The sequence below is a fragment of the Ovis canadensis genome, chromosome 16, assembly GCF_042477335.2.
Source record: "Ovis canadensis isolate MfBH-ARS-UI-01 breed Bighorn chromosome 16, ARS-UI_OviCan_v2, whole genome shotgun sequence".
Taxonomy (NCBI): Eukaryota; Metazoa; Chordata; class Mammalia; order Artiodactyla; family Bovidae; genus Ovis; species Ovis canadensis.
In genome coordinates, this window is record NC_091260.1 from 20788917 (window position 1) to 20808803 (window position 19887).

The following is a 19887-nucleotide window of genomic DNA, read 5'->3' on the forward strand; positions in this document are numbered from 1 at the left end:
GGGATGTTTTTACAAGAAATTATATGTAAGGTCACTATAAGTTACTTTGTAGCGCATAAGGTAAAGATAAAAATAAAACAAACATAAAAATAAAAACAAAGAGCATAAAAATAAAACAAACACCTCAATTTGCTGCTCTTTGATGACCTAGATGGGTAGGATGATGGGGAAGTAGAGGGAGGTCCAAAGGGAGTGGATGTGTGTACACATAACTGATTCATGTTGTTGTACAGCAGAAATTAACAACATTGCAGAAACAATTATACACCAATAAAAAATCAAAAATAAAATAAACACCCATCAGCCCACTCAACTTGAAACAAACACTGGCCACACTTGTTTTATCCTTTCCCTACAATGCTCATCAACGTAGCAAGTATCTTAAATTGGGGGATTTTTATCTTCTTCATTCTCATTTGTTTTTCCTTACTGCTTAAGCACATTATACATGCCCTACAGTAACAGATTGTTTTTACATTTTATAAATGTGAGCTCTAACTGAAGCATTTTGTGGCTCCTTTTTTGTTCTACTTCATGTTTCTAAGTTGCGTGTGATTATGCAAGTAGATGTAGTCACAGTTAATTCACTTTTACTACCGTACAGTATCCCATTATGTAACTATAGTGTAATTTATCTTTTCATCCCTACCATTTGGGTTATTTCCTACTGCAATAAATAGTCGTATACATGTCTTTCAGGACACAACTAACACTGCTGGGTCATAATATATATGCACATCCAACTTTACAAGAAAATGCCAAAATATTTTCCAAAGTTATTATACAATTTTCACTCATATCAACTGTACATAGGAGTTTCTATCATATGCATTTTCACCAAAATATGGCATTATTATACTTTATAAAAGTTTTGCTTATCTAGTAAGTATTAAATGGTATCTCATTGTGGTTTTCCTTTATTATATTTTTGTCAGTTTTCTTATGTATCTTACTTTCAAGTCATGAAATATAAAAACCTAAATGGAGGCAAATTTTGATGTAGAAATAAAAATGGTGGGGGGGCAATAACAATAAGAAAATAGAATTTTCCAAGTCCAGCTACAAAGTTCTTTCATTTTCTACATTTTCTCTCTAGAATGTAGTACTTTACCTTCTTTTCTTTAGACGACTTTGCTCCTTTTCAAATCCTCGAAGACCAAAAGAAAGATTCAAATTGGAAGCATATGAACTAGATGATACGAAAGGCGCTTGGGCTTCCGTGTGTGACGTCACTTCTGTGCTCTTACTTGGTGGGTGTGTGCCAGCACTGGCTTCAGTGTGTGACGTCACTTCTGTGTCCTTACTTGGTGGGTGTGTGCCAGCACTGGCTTCAGCAGGAAGGATGGCTTTGCTGCTCTCAGGCCCCAGAGAAGAATCCATAGATTCAAGACAGGTATTCGCAGGGATTCCCTCTATGTTAATATAGTTAATGTCCAAATCACCAACCTGGTAGTTGAAAGAAAAATATTTGCTGAGCAAAAGCAGGAAAGATTGGCTAAGCAAAGAATACAGTTTTCACAAAGACCCTCCAACTTATTTATCTTTTTTGGGTTTTCTGTTCTTGTTTTTCTTTATGTAAGCAAAAGAATTCTTACATGATATACTTTTGTTTACTTCCTGCTCTCCCATAATTCACAAAGGGAAGACAACCAAGTGTTTTATAAACTGTATTACAAAACCAGAGACTGACTATGATTTTAACATTTTATGAACCACTGACTAAAAATTAGGGGAAATGTTTTAAACACTTGAGACAAAAACTTAAGAGTAGGCATTTTAGCTTACAAAATATTTTATAGGAACCTGGGAAACCAAGTTATTGGCAGCTGCATAAATCTGAGTCTCCCAAACAAAAAGAACAAATAAAGCTACATAAGATGTATGGGCTTAGCGTAACTAGAAGACAGAAAATACCCCCAAACTTTAAATTACATGTAAATACTAAGCAAGAGAGTTCCAGAAAAACATCTATTTCTGCTTTATTGACTATGCCAAAGCCTTTGACTATGTGGATCACCACAAAGTGTGGAAAATTCAGACCACCTGACCTGCCTCTTGAGAAACCTGTATGCAGGTCAGAAAGCAACAGTTAGAACTGGACATGGAACAACAGACTGGTTCCAAATAGGAAAAGGAGTATGTCAAGGCTGTATATTGTCACCCTGCTTACTTAACTTATATGCAGAGTACATCATGAGAAACACTGGGCTGGATGAAGCACAAGCTGGAATCAAAATTGCCAGGAGAAATATCAATAACCTCAGATATGCAGATGACACCACCCTTATGGCAGAAAGTGAAGAACTAAAGACCCTCTTGATGAAAGTGAAAGAAGAGAGTGAAAAAGTTGGCTTAAAGCTCAACATTCAGAAAACGAAGATCAGGGTATCTGGTCCCATCACTGCATGGCAAATAGATGGGGAAACAGTGGAAACAGTATCAGACTTTATTTTTGGGGGCTCCAAAATCACTGCAGATGGTGATTGCAGCCATGAAAAGATGCTTACTCCTTGGAAGAAAAATTATGACCAACCTAGATGGCATATTCAAAAGCAGAGACATTACTTTGCCAACAAAGGTCCATCTAGTCAAGACTACGGTTTTTCCATTAGTCATGTATGGATGTGAGAGTTGGACTGTGAAGAAAGCTGAGCGTCAAAGAATTGATGCTTTTGAACTGTGGTGTTGGAGAAGACTCTTGAGAGTCCCTTAGACTGCAAGGAGATCCAACCAGTCCATTCTAAAGGAGATCAGCCCTGGGTGTTCATTGGAGGAACTGATGTGGAAGCTGAAACTCCAATAGTTTGGCCACCTGATGTGGAGAGCTGACTCATGTGAAAAGACCCTGCTGCTGGGAAAGATTGAGGGCAAGGAGGAGAAGGCAACAACAGAGGATGAGACGGTTGGATGGTATCACTGACACAATGGACATGGGTTTGGGTGGACTCTAGGAGTTGGTGATGGACAGGGAGGCCTGGCGTACTGCGGTTCATGGGGTGCAAAGAGTTGGACATGACTGAGAGACTGAATTTAACTGAAATACTAAACATCAAATCTCAGGCAGCAACCTGTCATACTCTTGCCATGAGACTTTGCAGTAGGGAAAGGACAGTCTGGAAAAATCTTCATGGGAGGGAGTCAGCAGAGGGTCAAAGACTGATCTAAAATCTTCACCAGGAAGAGAAAGTACCACCTCCACTGGATGGTATGAAAAAACAGTCCCAGTTGGGGACCTCCCTGTTGGTGCAGCGGTTATGACTCCGATGCAGGGGAACACAGGTTTGATCCCCAGTCAGGAAGCTAAGATCCCACATGCTGCTGAGCAACTAAGCCCATGCCCTGCAACTACTGGAGCCCAGATCACAACTAGAGACTCTGTGAGCCACAATGAGAGAGCTCGCACGATCCAACCAAGACCCAACGCAGCCAAATAAACAGTCTTTTTTTTTTAAGTCCCAGCGGATCAAAACACTTGCCCTAAGGAAGTGCTGGTGATCTGAAGTGGTGGTCATCAAAAGGCATCGCTTCTGAGTGAGAAAACAGTAAAAACAAAGAGAACAGCACCAAAAACAACCTGGAATGTATTCTTCAAAATTATCATAAAAGACAAAGACTAAGGAACTGTCCCAGATTAAAGAAGACTAAAGAGACACAACTAAATGCAAGACATGCTAGTGAATTTTCTTTTGCTACAAAGAACATTACTGGAACAATTGGCTAAAATTGAATGATGTCTATAAACAGCTAATAGTAGTGTGTTGATGATGATTTCCTGATTTTGGTAACGATATGGCTTAAGTAAGAGAATACCCATGCTTTTAGGAAAATACACCACCATGAAAGACTGAGGAGTAAAAGGGCATCATATTTTCAATTTACTCTCAAACAAGTTAATATTTGTATACATATCTTAAGCATTTATAAGTATACATATACATATACAAATACATACTCAGAATCATGAAGTAAAATATGGTAAAATTGGGGGATTTTTTATTAAGAGTATTACAAGAATTCTTTGTACTGAATTATACAGGCTTGAAATAATGTCCAAGTAAATTTTTTTCAAAGTAGTTTATATCACATGAGCTTCCTCATCAGGTAGCTTGATAACCTTGAAAATTCATGGAAAACAGTACATAAATAAGCTAGCAGTCTTTTCAGGTTTCCAGGCCAGATTGAGGGAGATGAAGAAAATTAGGTAAGATTCTTTGCAGATATTGCTAGAAATTATTTTCAGTATGCAGAATCTGGACTCCTTATGTTGTCCTTGCTATTCAAATGGACATAGGAACAGTAAAACAAATGATGTAATTATACTACAGACTACACTACACCGATATAAGAAACTATGTGACTTCTAGCCAGATGTTGATTTTCGTTTCACTGCACAAATTTAGCAATCTTCTACTTCATTTCAGTTTACCAATCAGGCTGCTTGAGTTCTCTCTGGATGTATGCTTCACATTATTAAAGCAAAACTTCTCTCACTCAAAGCACTTCCAAAGAGAAGTTATATCCTATCCTCATTTTTGGTTTAGAAGAGTTTTCCATTTTTAATGTATCTTACAACATACAAAGACACAGTCTGTCCCCACAAATGTTGGGTCAAGCACAATTTTAGCTTCTGGAGGTAAATGGAGGTACTGCAATATTCACTGAGGAACAGAATGAAAAAATAATGACAAATGTATTTAAACACTGAGAACATGTGGCAACAGAATAAAACCATTAAAATCGGAATGTTGCTAGAGCACAGTAAGTCCAATCACCTTGCATCTTAAAAGAATGTCCCCGAACTCCCACTTTGTTCTAAACTCTGTGTCTCATCCTAGATTTCTATAACTAGGGCTGACATTCAGCTGCTTTACACCAAAAGAAATACACTTGTTGTTGAGAGCTGATGTCCATTCTAATTTTTTGGTTTTCCTGTCATTTTGAATATCATTCTAACCTATGCTATTTATACTATGCACTTAATGTAACAATTTCTCATAACCAAAGGAAAGAGACATTCAACCAATGGGCAGAAATTAGCATCCACTAGACAGAAAAAAAAAGTTTACATCAGAAAAAAATATCTATAAGTAATAGATACAATAGGGTACAATATATGTATACTAACAACAACAACCCCAAAAGGACAATATAGATCACTGTTCAATGAGCATACACATAATGCCTCTTATGTGGAAATCAGGTTTTAAAACCAGGAAATAAGGCAGAAATTATGTGCTATCAAAATTACTCTTGAGACTCCCTTAAATCTCCCATAAATTAGGGCATGCAGAAATTTCCAGATCTTTAACTATACTTTAATTTTAAAAATATTAAAATGTGAGGATCACCAAGCTACAGGAAAGGACAAAGAATAAATCCTTAAGTAGATACACATCCAAGCCATCTGTCTCTAAGAGTTTTAACTCACAAACTGATAGACATCAGGGAATGGGTGGAGAATTCTAAAGGGTTCCAGCTTCCCTGCAACATGACACTATTCTGTTTTAATACTTAAGCTCTATATCCTAATCACACACTAATAGGTGTGTGATGAGGATTAAGCAAGTAATTTATGTGACAGTCTCACATGGGGCTGGCATCAAGCTCTCGCTCATTAGTGTCTGCTGGATTCGAATACAAATATTACATAATCAGGTCAGAGAAGAAACTGGCCTCCCAAATGTCATTTCCTGTTTTGGCCCCATGGATAAGTTCCCACATTCTTCTCCTTGCCAGTGTCCTAAGACCCCTCCCATGGTGCTTCTCGGTGGAGGGTAAGGTGTGCTGGGTTCTCAAGGAAGGACCTACGTCAAGAGATCGTATGATGAGACTCCACAGCAACATCACCTGGGCTGCTCTCAGGCTGGAATTTTCTGAGGATACAACAATGTGCAATGGCATTCTGAGATGCGCACATTTTTAAAAGAGGACAGATCCCCCGAGCGACAGCACTCATACCTCACCTGATCTATCACCATGCAGTTAGCGTAGATTTCATCACCACCATTCAGCATGTCAGAGAGCTGGCCAGCAGCAAGAAATGGGGGGTGCTTAGATTTTTTGAGGGCATCAAAGGAATGATCTAGAGAAAAAATGAAAACAGGGCAAATAAATAGAAGGAATTTATTTTACAGTCAAGCTTTACCATCTTAACCAAACCACAAGAAAAAAATCAAGATGGCATTTTGCTGTCTTCACATAACAAGATCAACAATGCAAGCATTTTCTCTTCTACATCCAAACCCTCTGTTAGCTAAAACCTTTGTAAAGAATGAATCATTTCAGATAAAGAAATATGAGCCCATTTCAAGTACTATTTTTCCAACCATGAAAGATTTTTTTTCTTTTTTTTTAAATTTTACTTTATTTTACTTTACAATACTGTATTGGTTTTGCCATACATCAACATGAATCCACCACGGGTGTATGAGTTCCCAATCCTGAACCCCCCTCCCACCTCCCTCCCCCTACCATCTCTCTGGGTCATCCCAGTGCACCCGCCCTAAGCATCCTGTATCCTGCATTGAACCTAGACTGGCGGTTCATTTCTTATATGATATTATACATGTTTCAATGCCATTCTCCCAAATCATCCCACCCTCTCCCTCTCCCACAGAGTTTAAAAGACTGTTCTATACATCTGTGTCTCTTTTGAAAGATTTTTGTAAGAATCAACTGGGTTTTTGGTCTTCAATTCTTAACACTAAACTAAAACTCATTTCACTTTATAGCATGGAAACATTAGTGATCACACTGGAAGCCTCGGATTCCACTGAAGTAGTCAGGCTCCAGACCCTTTCCGAAAGGACTCTGGATAGGACACAGTCTAGCCGTTCACTGCCTGCTGAATATGTATAATCTCATACAGCGAGAGTTTTGTTTCTGTGTTTACTACAGAAATGTTTTTGCTTGCTCCCCATGTTCTCAGGTTTGTTCCAAGCAGTCAAAGCCGCTCACAGTTGAGTCTCAGAGAGTTGAGATGTTACTGTATTTGTGAGGAAGATAAAGAGTGAAAGTTGCTCAGTCCTGTCCGACTCTTTGTGACCCCATGGACTTACAGTCCATGGAATTCTCCAGGCCAGAATACTGGAGTGGGTAGCCTTTCTGTTCTCCAAGGAGACCCAAGGATCAAACTGGGGTCTTCTGCATTTCAGGTGGATTCTTTACCAACTGAGCTATGAGGGAAGCCGTATATGAGGAAGATAAAGTTGAAGATAATAGAACATTGTCAAGTCAGAATGCCTCATTTTTTGTGACTCTGGCTAACTTACTTGATCTCCAAAGACATTTACAAAGTATCCTCATCCATAAAGAAGCAGATAATTACCATGCTTTCTTCATAGTGTGGTTATAAAGATTAAATGAGTTCAGACATGAGAAGCACTTAACACATGCCTGGCACTTAGCAATTGCTCAATAAATATTGTCACTGTTATATTTGATATTTTGTTATTATTAATGGTGATTTACTTGTTCAGTGTGAGGTACAAGGTTATTAATACTAATCATAGTATATTATACTCACAGTAGATTCTTAATACCTGTAAATGACTTTAATAAGGTGGATTCAAAGTTACAGCCATAGCAAATGCCGTCCTCACTGACATTCCAGTAAGGTTTCTTGAGTGGGTGCAAAAGGGTTAGTGCTGCCTCTGCTCCATCAGAAGTGGCCCTAATCCTACCACCCATCTTATTTATGTCATGATTTAAAATCCAGGTAAGCCCATGGGAGTGAGTTGAGAAATGAAAAAACATAATAACTGTTGCACTAATATACCAGAAGTAAAAAAAAAAAAAACCTCTATTCTTCATGGAAAATCCTGGACAACAATATAAAATTCAAATATAAATATGTATGAGCCAAATGGCCCTGGCCTCAGACTCTACATCTAAGTATACATCTACCCTACAGAACAGTGAAGTGAGATTTCACTAAGCTTCTTGAGGAAATATACAATGTAAAAGCAAAACTTCATGTCTACAGTGTCTTGTTTTATCAAATTATTTAAATAGCTGCAATATAACATACAAAACCCACAAATACTTCTTAAGTATAATTTTTATGATCAATTACTATACATTTTCCTGCTAATTACCAAAAAAAAAGCATGTTCTAAAGGGTATAAATCAAGAATCTGACAAATCTCAATGTGTTCTAAAGAAAATATTTGCTCATTTATCATTTTCCAGAATGTTTGAAAAACAATCATAAATAACATGACCCTCTGAGCTATAATTAATCCAGCTTAACTGCTCTACAATGTCTTAAGTTCACAGACTATAAAATAGCTGGCTGGGGAGTCTGGTCATGTCCCTTTTAAAATATTTTGATCATGGCTAAATTAAGACTTCATTGATAACGACTATCTAAGAACTAACGTTACACTCAACTAAACAGTTGCAAACAATTGATGGATTTTCTATCTTAAAAATATAGAACCAAATGAAATATTATCCCAAATTGTCTGGCGCCAGTGAATGCATTGCCATTTAGCCAATACCCAAGTTCTTAATTACCAAGAGAGCAAGTCCTATGTTCAAAACTGACCCTCACATCTCAAGGATGAGCAGGACTAAGAACTACTTCCGTTTTCATATACACAGGTATAAAGTCACTTGGATTCAACGTTTCTTCCACAAACACATCTACCTGGCCCAATAAAGCAGATTAGAATGCATACAGAGGTGATTCACAGCAGTAAAATAAACTTAAAGATAGCAGAGCTACTTGGACCAAGTTGGTGTATAATTTGTTTTCCACATGATTAATTTGATCAGTATTTTAGAAAATGATGTAATTTGTTTACAAAGACATCTATAATCTCTTATCTGTGATTCTGAAATCTATAAATCTCTGAAAATCAAAACTTTTTTTCTTAAGTTTGGTTCAAAAACATATTTCGTGACCTGAGCTGAACCACATGGGGCCATGTATTTATCTTTATTTATCCCACTGTGCATTCATATATTTTCTTGCAGAAATATTGCAGTGCCTGATGATGGCACTTCCTCAGTGTCTCCTATGCAAGTCATATCATACGTAACAGCTCTCTGCCCATAAGACCTGAACACTTTGAATTCCAAGACAAATACAGAAGAGACGGCAGATCTCTATACAATTAACCATAGCAGAGGTTATTGTTCTTTAGTCACCAAGTCCTGTCTGTCTCTTTTGTGACCCCGTGGACTATAGCCCGCCAGGCTCCCCTGTCCATGGGATCTCCCAGGCCAGAATGCTAGAGTGAGTTGCCATTTCCTTTTCCAGGAGATCTTCCCAACCCAGGAATCAAACCCACATCTCCTGCACTGGCAGGCGGATTCTTTACCACTGAGCCGCCAGGGAAGCCCTTAGCAGATATCAGACCAATATTTCCCATACTTTTGCCATTCCTCTATGAAATTCACCATTTTGCCATGTCTACATATCACCTATATTATTATATACTCTAGTTCTTGTTTGTAGATTAACTCATCATTTTCCTTTGAATAAAACTAATTTTCATAGAAAAACCTTATCCTCACTATAAACAGAAAGCCAGTATTTCCTGTCAAAAGTAGAAGAGAATTGCACATACTAAAACAAGGAAACACAGAACAATGAAACTACATTCTGACCAAACACAGTTGCCTATCAAAGTTGGGGATCTTCAGAGCCTGCTCTCTGTCATCAAGGGAGATCCTGAAAGATTTGGGAGATGTTAAAAGGGCAATGGTGCCAACTGACTTCCTCCTTGAATCAGACAGTTAAAAGAAAACGGAAAAGGAAATACCTGCCTTACTATGTGACTCCGAGTCATCTAGTGTTAGGTTGGGACACCACATCAAAGATCAACAGCGGCCAGAGATCTACCCTATACTTTGGACAACCGGCCTAGACCTTGTCTTCATCTTGTCACTTAGGCAATGATAGTAAGCCTTGTTGAGGGAGGGCACGACTCTACAAAATCTTAAAATAGTAGCAAGAAAGGAAAATCTCCTCTCTCCCTCTGTCATCCAAAACCTGCCACATAGATTTTCTGGGTCACACACTGCAATATTTATAAAACTGGCCCCCAAATCCTTTGCAGCATAACTCCCTGAAGCATCCATAGCCTCCACTTGCCAAAATATATCAAAAGATAACAGGACCTAGAAGTGAATACAGACTAATAACCCAAAAGAGGACACAGACTTACTAGACTTCCAGTCTTTTATTAACTTCAACATCAGTCACTACAAATAAGGAGCTGCAGACCAGCAGAATAAGATTTATTGTGGAAAGAAAAGAGTCTTATACAGTATCTTCAAATAAACATCAGTTACATACATTCATATTAAAGTGATTAATGCTCTATTGCTAGTTTCAGTTCAAAGAAAAACCTACAACGGTTTCATTACAAAAAAAATCTTATCAAGATTTTCAAGATATATGATTTCATTACTTCCATATGTAACCACTTCAATAGTGAATTAAAGGAAAAATTACTGCTCCCCCTGCAAAACAAAACAAAAATGTCCTTCAGGTCTTTCTTCAATGAACATACAGAAATAATTTACAATAAAAAAAATCAGCTCTTTGTCCTAAATGAATGCTGTTTTGTAAACAATTTTTCTTAGCAAAAAAACTAATTGTAGAGTTTTGCTGATAGTATCAATTTTTAGTATTTGGTAAACTCATATTTCAGAGATGGTTTAAAAGTAACAAAAACTCAATTCCCATCCAATAGCTGCCAGTTTTAAATGAGTAAAGAGCAGTGCACTGCAGTCATTAAGAACAGGGTCTTGGAATGCTTGGATTCAAAGTCCTACTCCACCATCTATTAGCTGTGTGATGTTGGGCAAGTTACTTAACCTCTTCATACCTCCATTACCTGATCAATAAAATAGGGATGACAATACATCTCTCTCATCGAACTGCTGTATGTATTAAATGGTTTAAAATTTAAGCGATTAGAACACAATCTGAAACAAAGGATTTTAACCTGACACAAAGTAATGCTTGCTCTTATTAGAAAAGTAGACGAGGTTATATAGTTTTGATTCTCTCATGGAGTTTTGCTTCTTAAAAAGAAAACAATTTCAACTTTGGTTATAACTTGACACATATAAAACCAATCCAAGGCAACTGGAATGCACAAAACATTCTGTTTACTACATGAAGAGCTCCTAAAATGTTTTAACTCTTATTTCCAGATTCAGCTCACGTTAAAAAACGTTGCCAAGTTCATCCTGAACACAGTAACCAAAACAACAAACCCAACCTGCCCATAAAGTTTACCTCCAACAATTTAAGGATGAGATCTTACGAAATGGGAGAGATTATAAGAGCAGGGCGAACAGAGCATCAAGTCAGACAATCAGAGACAGCATTTCTCAAGAACAAAGGGAAGGTTTCAGAAACTACGATGTTCAAACATGATGAAGTGGACTCGGGCCAGGTTCTCCCTGCAGAATGCCTGGAGGATAAACAGTAACTCCAAGGGGATCTCCAGCTCTCTCTGCCCCGCACCCCCCTGCCCTTTCTTCTCACTGCTCTGTAATGTGATCTGTGGGACGTCTCCCTGAAGCAGCAGTTTTCATCAGCACTTGCTCGCTGTACTAGACGCTCTAGTGAGGCGACACACAGACGGCTGGAAACACATTCACCTGGAGCAGGAAGGAAAATTGGTGCGAGAGGTGGGGGACAGGAGGAGAAGGCGACGACAGGGGATGAGGTGGCTGCATGGCATCACCGACTCGGTGGACATGAGTCTGAGTGGACTCCGGGAGTTGGTGATGGACAGGGAGGCCTGGCGTGCTGCGATTCATGGGGTCGCAAAGCATCAGACACGACTGAGCGATTGAACTGAACTGAACTGAGGCCGGAAAGGCGGGTGCACTCCTGTTCTCTGACACTGAACCTGTCTCCGCTCTGGCAGGGAAGAGTTAAGAGCATTGACCGGTCTACAGCCTCTGCAACCCGACTTCTAATGAAATCCAACTCTCCCTCAAGAAGCTAAGAGCCTAGTAGGAAGTAAGGGAAAGCATGGCCTACTTGCCTGGTTACGTAAGAGACCCACACCCAGACATAAACAAACCTGACTACAGCAGCTTCTGCAAACCTGCTGCTGACCTGGTTTGACTCACTCTGGGCACCAAGCTCTCACTGCTAAAGGCAGAACAGGGCCTCTCAGTTCACCTCTCCTGTGTGTGTGTGTGTTTCTCTCTTTCACTCATTCATTCGTTCAGTTTTGTTTTAAACCTAGAAGCTTATGAACACAGCAAAAGAGTTTACTGAGAATGACTAACCATCACAAAAAACAAAAGCAGGTAAAGCTGACTTTTAAGGTCAGTTCCCAGCACTGCACCTAACCCGTGCCCTTCCCGTTACAGAATCTGGAGGTCAGCTCTGCTTCTGTGACCTATAGCAGCCTCTGATGCAGATGATTGCCTTTTTGCCCTCTTCTCTCTCTCTCTCTCCCCCTGTCTTTCCTTCTCAGTATCCCCCATCGTCTAGATTTGGCAAGCTGCAGTGCTCCAGGGCCAATCCTCAAACCTCTTTTCTTCCTCTCCGCACTCACTCTCCGGGTCCTCTGACAGCACAGCATCACGTACCACGATAAGATGACAACGCCCAAATTTCCACCTCCAGCCCAGCTCTCTCCCTGAATGCAGCTGCCTCCTTGGTATTGCCACTGAGTTGTACAGCAGCCATGTCAAACACAACAGGTGTGAAACACAACTCACCATTTCCCCTCTTATATCAGCTCCTCCCAGTAGATAGCAACTCTTGCACGGTTCTCTTTCACAACCTGTAGACCCAGAACCTGACCTTTCCTTATCACTCCACTACTACCCAGGGCACCACCGCCACCTGTCAAGACTATCACAAGGCATCATCTCCTCACTGGCCACCTTCAAGCATCTGCTTCTCTGGCCTTCACAGCAGAGGCAATGCACCTCTCTCACAGAGGAAATCAAATCACGCTCTGCCTCCACAAAATTTTCCAGTGGCTTCCCACCTCATTCTGAGTTAGAGCCAGACTTTACCACAACCTACTGGCCTGGGGCCCCTTTCCCATGCTGAGGGTGGGGAGGCTCCCACACACTCAAGCGATTCTTGGACACAAGCTGAGTGTCCTACAGCTGAACTCAACTCTGACACTGCCTACCCAAAGACAGCATCAGATTCCAAAGGCTGAGGGTTCAATCCTACACTGCCACCCCAACAAATTTCAGACGCCAACTGCAAGCTCAGGTTGTTACCTGTACTTCTCATCAACTGGCTATAAATCCAAGGTTCCCACAATTTCTCCCCGGGGCTTGATCAATTTGCTAGAGTGACTCGTGGTCCTCAAATAAACACATTTTACTTACCAGATCACCAGCTTATCATAAAAGGATATAACCCGGGAGTAGCCAGAGGGAAGGGATATACAGGGCAAGATATAGGGAAGGGGTATGGCGCTTCTGTGTCCTCTCCTATCAGGCCAGTCACTCAATCTTTCCATATGTTCACCAACTGAAGCTCCCCAAACCCAGTCCTTCTGGGGTTTCATGGAGGCTTCACTAAACAGACATGATTGATTAAATCTCTGGCCATTGTTGATTGAACTCAATCTTTAGCCCCCATCCTTAGATCCAAAGTCATCTCATCAAACACAACAAAAGCACCTGTATCATTCTCAGCACTTGGAACCTTCCGAGGGTTTTAGCTGCTCTGTGACCACCCCCTCCCCCAAAAAAAGCAGCTAAGACCAAATATTATTTCTAATTATAAACAAAATATCACAGTTACATAATCTCTTCCTCCTCCACCCTAAAGCAAACTCTCTGAAGTCGGCCACTTGGTCTACTATCCGTGCTGGCCCTGCTGTTCTGTGCCTCAGGCCATTTTCACCTGCTGTTCTATCAGGAGTACTTTTCTCCTAGATACACAGAAGACTCCTTCCCTTACTTTCTTCCACTCTCTACTCAAATGTTATCACAGAAGCTGACCGTTATATGTATCAAACAGCAACCCCCTACACTCTTGTCTTATTTTCTTCCACACCATGTAACATCACCTAGCATATCATGTATTTGTCATGTATTATTGTCTGTTTCCTTCTACTAGAAGGTAAGCTAAGGGGAGAAGAGTGACTTTGAATGCTTTGTTCACTCCCCTAGTGCCTAGAACCACATCAGATACATAGTAGATACTCGGTAAAATATTCTCCAAAGGAGTGAATACTTTCTCATTGAGAAAAGGACAGAACCCCTATACCCAGTACAACAAAAAACCACTCTCTTATGGTCTGGCAAGGTTTTCTCTGATTCTGAGGGGTTTCCTGTTGCCTAGTACTCTTGCCTGGAAAATCCCATGGATGGAGGAGCCTGGTGGGCTGCAGTCCATGGGGTCGCAAAGAGTCAGACACGACTGAGCGACTTCACTTTCACTTTTCACTTTCACGCATTGGAGAAGGAAATGGCAACCCACTCCAGTGTTCTTGCCTGGAGAATCCCAGGGACGGGGTCGCACAGAGTCGGACACGACTGAACCGACTCAGCAGCAGCAGCAGCTATTCTTGTACTACTCCAGGTGGTGATGGGAGTGTCACTCTCTTATTCTTCTCATTCATCCACCCATTTACTCATTCATTCTCTTTTTCAGCACTTACTGAGTGTCTACTGACTACTGGTCCCCATGCTCCCTGGCCTCCGGCCTCCGTCTCTGATGTCCCCAAAGCACAGTCACTATGGACGCCCCCCAGGAGGTCCCTGCACAAGACTCAAGAGTCACGAGGCTGTCCTCCTCCTCTGGGCACTTCCTGCCTGCTACCTCTGCATTTTGTTCCGTGTCGTCTACCACACTGCAGTGATGAGAGTCTCATTTTGCCCCTGCTGTTAGGATAAGTAACTGTTCTGGTTGGTGTCTGAGCTGAAAACAGACACCCCATTGTGCAGACCATCACAGATGCTAAGGGCTTCCTGTGTGACCCTATCGATGTGCCCTCTCTAGCAGTAGCCCAAAAATATTACTCTTTAATCTCTCATTTAAAATATCAGGTAGGTTATTTTTAAAGGAATAATGGGACTTCCCAGGTGGCACTAGTGGTAAAAAACAAAACAAAACAAACAAACAAAAAAAACCCACCTGCCAATGCAGGCGATGTAAGAGATGTTGGGCTCAATCCCTGGGTGGGGAAGATCCCCTGGAGGAGGGCATGGCAACCCACTCCAGTATTCTTGCCTGGAGAATCCCATGGACAGAGGAGCCTGGGGGGCTACAGTCCATGGGGTTGCAAAGAATTGAACTCGACTGAAGTCACTGAGCATGCATACACAGGTAGGTTTGCAAAGTAAAGGTATTTGAAGATGATCGGGGCTGGGGGAGGGGGGAACATTAAAAGGGAGAGAGTAGAAGCCAACAGTTAGATACTTGAGGAGTAAGCATCTACTGGACACCTGTGCCATATTGGATACTTACACGGCTTGATGTCACTATTTTAGCTATCACAGATCGAGCTCTGAACCAAGCACCATATGATTTTTATATGTGAACTTGTTTAATTCCCAAAGCAACCCATTAAAAGCCATGCTATTTGTTATTTTTGCAGATTAGGAAACTGGTGCTATTTAATTAACTTACCAAGGTCACACAACTAGGAAACAGCAACTCTAGAGAGGCAGGTATTCTCCTAGGTAGTTCAAAGTACTTTATCTAATAATTGGAGTTACTCAGTATCCTACTTCAGAAAACCAAAGAAATTGGTATTTGAGCAATGTCTGGTATTTTCCCATTAGGAAGTTTCATTAATAGGCTACAGTATGACTTGTACCCCAATGTATTTCTTCACTTCCTGCCCCTGGAGACCAACTGCCAGAATACAATGTGATCTGTGCTGAGAAAACATTCATGCAATAGTAAATACATGATTTCATTTGGTTTACCCACAGAACCACATGCAAGGTAACCAGGAGAAAAAACTGAGAAGATACACTAAGATGCTAATTTCTATTTCTAGGTGACCGACGAAGCACAGGTGGCTTTTCACTTTCAACACTTTCCTGTCTGTAATTTCTAGATTTCTGACAACTATTTCTACAACTAAAATAAGGGGGAAAAAACTAAGTCATGGTTTAAAAACTTGCCTCCTATTATGAATGAACAGCTGTGGGATCTCATGCAAAATAGATTATCAGTAAATCAACCGTATCAGGTAATAGGCATGTAAATGTGTTCACTGGAAATGTTTTACCCAAGCATTCATTGTATTGTTTTTAAATACCTGCTAACCCCACTCTCCCTAACCACAGGAGGTATTACCACGTTCATTTTGGAGACAAGGAGGTCCACAAAGGACAGCGGTCACCTCGAGACATTATTAAACGATAGAAGCAAATGCAAACACAGCGCTGACAGAAACATCCTTTCTCACTGCAGCTCACTGCCTCCCAAACTCAAAGAGAACTTTAAATCCTAACGCATACAGACAGCCTTTTCTACCCGTGGTCCTAGGGTGCTGCAGAGGAAAGAGCAAAGCTGCCCTCACAAATGCTCATGAATATTGTTGAGGTACACTCAACGTTTCTCTTCTTGCCTGTTCTTCCTCTAATCCCTCTGGGGGTTTTCCTGATATTGGGTTGGCTGAAAAGTTCGTTCACGTTTTTCTGTATGACTTTATGGAAAAATCCAAATGAACCTGTCGGCTAACCCAACTTTAGTCCTGACCTGAAACATCTCTTGGCCTCACTCTTCTGAGTTGGACTTTAGGTGACAAAGGTTCCAAACTCCAAGATGAGCCTCAGCCCAGGAATTTCCTGTGGGTCACAGACAAGCCAACATTACTCAGAAGCCTAGTTCACACCAAGATGAGTCTGGGAGAACCCAGGGAACATTTATCTACCAAACTACAGTGGCTCAAACATGGTTCCAAATGTCCAATTCACCGTCAGAACTCACCTCATACTCCTGGGATCCTGTGAAAAAAGAAACATGAGCTTGACATGAGATCAGGCCTCTCAATCAGCCCTATTTGCAGCTATAACAGCTGAGAACGGAAGTGATCAGATCTAGAGGTGCTGGGGGTGAACCTTGTTTCCAGCCCTCGGCCTTGGAACTACTGCTGAAAACTCCTTCAAAACAACAAGTTACAACTTGGCACTCTAAAATCAGATCCTGAAAGCAGCCCTTTCTTCTATTTTGAGAGGCCTAATTATCAAAATTATTGAGGAATAAAACTAACCTTTTCCCTCATAATACACTGGAGGCACCAAGGGAAGTAGGGAAAAAGAAGGAAAAGAGGAAAAGAAAACAGAGGCTCAGAGACGCTACAGCTTTTTCCCCACCCAGGTCCTCATTCCTAACAATAGTAGCGCAAGGTAGCCCTCAAGAGAACACATGTTTATCTTTGAAAAAGGAGGACTCAAAGATGAAAATAACTTTTCTCTGCTCCTGCTTCCCCCAAGCTATCAAGGAGATGTTCAGTCATGTGTGGTGTGCAGGCTTCGGTGTGATTTGATTTAATCAGCAATTCCTGTCCTTCTTGATGCAGTTCTCCAGAGCCTGCAGCCAATTTCTCAAAGGAAAAACAGGCAAGCTGAGAGGAAAGAAACTAACAGGTTATACAAACTCCAGGACAGAAGTGAAAGACCTCACAGAAAGTGGCAGAACATGGACAGGGCCACTTCAGGTGACTGTTGATTCAAACATATGGGCAGACTGATAAGGCAGATGCTCCTGTATGTTACCATCACAAGAAACCCGATGAGTGGTTCAAATTTTGCATAATTTTATGGAAAGATACAGGCACATGAATATGATTGTGCCTACTTCAAAAGTCACCAGGAGCTCCAATTCTCCAGGACCTAGCCCTAGAACCATGTGTTTTTGCTCTACTTACTCCCCAAAGTAACTGAGCTCTACTACAAACAAGGAACTCCACTAGCAAAATAAAGACTTCTCCACTGAAATGTAAATTATTTCCGTTTTTTTTTTTTTGAGGTATGATTTACATATAACATTAGTTTCAGGTGTTCAACATAATGGTTTCTTATTTGTATATGTTGCAAAGTGATCACAGTAAGCCTGGTTAACATCCACTCCCACATACAGCTACAAAATTTTCTTACGATGAGAATTTCTAAAATCCACTCTCTCAGCAACTTTCAAACACCTTTTGCTTATTTGGGGTCTTTAGCAAGCATCTTTTGAATTAGTGAACACATAAATAATGGAAGCCAAGCACTGCCTGGCATGCCTCCAACTTGTTCTAGGGGTCTCCTGGTTGGGAAACTCTACTTGCTTCCTGAATCCTGTTCCATTATCCTGAGCAACTTCAGGCAGGTTAGCCTGAGTGACCACTGGATAGGAGACTTATTGCAATTCATAACGAGGGCTTTCCACTGGCATGGGCAACAGAGATCTAAGGCAGAAGACCCACTGGTTCTCTGCCTGCAGCGAACAGTGTGAATTGGGCTGTGGGCTGCTCTGAGGGTGGGTGGGTGTTTCTCCACTCCAACTGGGGTTCTGCATGCGATCGCCATGCAGGCTGCCCCAACCCCATCATGAGGACCACCACCACCAAGGCCCCTCGGGGTCAAGCAGGAGGCCAGGGCCAGCTTTCCTGGGCTGTTCCCAGGTGCCCAAGGCTGAGCAAGGCTCCTCGAGACCCCACAGGCATCTGAAATGCGCAGGAAGCGGCTGCAGTGAGTTCTTGTGGCCTGCCACAGGCCCATCATGGGGCAAAGGAAGGGCCCCTGTGCCAGACATTTTTAGGGATACATGTGAGCCAGCAGCCAGGGGCAGAGATTCCCAGGTCTCTGTAGTATGAAGAACCAGGGCGAGGCCAAGTCAGGAAGGAGAACCACGGGGTCCTGATCAACACCATGGAAAAGATTCAGCTGAAGGACTGTGGTCACAGATGCCAGAACACCCGATAAAACAAGCGTGCCTCAGAGAAGAGGCTAAGACAGGAAATCCATAGCAGAGCCCAGGAGGACCCAGAGGGCAGTCAAAGATGGAGCCTCTTCCTCTCCCATATTACCATACTCCCCACACCCTCACCAGGAAATCACAGTCGATATCAGCTTGGCAAGAAAGGGAGAAGAGAAGGAGGAAACCTGAGAGACTAGGTATTTTACTTAAAGAGACCGAGCAGTTATCAAAAATGACTATTTTCATTATTGCATCAGACCAAGTTTTCCGTTAAACTGAAACACATCCTTTCCCCTCCCCTCTGCCTAGGATAGGGCTTCATAAGATCAGACCTCTTATGGACAAAATGAATAAAGGCAAGAGGGGAAGCACGGTAGGAAGGGATAGTTAGGGAGTTTGGTATGGACGTTTACACACTGCTATATTTAAAATGGATAACCAACAAGGGCCTGCAGTGGAGCACAGGGAACACTGCTCAGTGTTATGTGGCAGCCTGGATGGGAGGGGGCCCTGGGGGAGAATGTGTGTGTTGTGTCTTAGTCGCTCAGTTGTGTCTGACTCTTTGCGACCCCATGGACTGTAGCCCACCAAGGCTCCTCTGTTAACGGGATTCTCCAGGCAAGAATACTGGAGTGGGTTGCCATTCCCTTCTCCAGGGGATCTTCCCAACCCCAGGATCGAACCCAGGTCTCCCGCATTGCAGGCAGATTCTTTACTGTCTGAGCTACCAGGGAAGCCCTACCTGGGGGAGAATGGAGACATGTATACATATGCCTGAGTCGGTTCTATCACAATATTGTTAATTGGCTACACTTCAATATAAAATAAGAAGTTTAAAGGCAAAATTAAAACTGAGTGTAGTGTAATAAAACCGCGCACGATGCGCTTTCATATTTACTGCTGACTTTCTGTGATCCAGCCACTGGAAATATGAAAATATGTCAAGGAATTCAGTGTCTTATGGGTTAAGGGACAGTAATACAGCAATGTGATGCCTGTTATAAAACTAT

The 19887-nt window shown here is 41.4% G+C and overlaps 1 protein-coding gene across 6 annotated transcripts in view; it reads right to left on the reverse strand.

Moving 5' to 3' along the window:
- Window positions 1-19887, reverse strand: part of ARHGEF28 (Rho guanine nucleotide exchange factor 28) — a 346403-nt gene that overhangs the window by 108128 nt on the left and 218388 nt on the right. For all 6 annotated transcript variants that reach the window (XM_069556181.1, XM_069556182.1, XM_069556185.1 and 3 more), the window contains 2 exons: window positions 5964-6082; window positions 1112-1446 (listed from right to left, as the gene is read on the reverse strand). In XM_069556181.1, the coding sequence (XP_069412282.1) occupies window positions 1112-1446; window positions 5964-6082 (454 nt within the window). The remainder of the gene's footprint in view (window positions 1-1111; window positions 1447-5963; window positions 6083-19887) is intronic.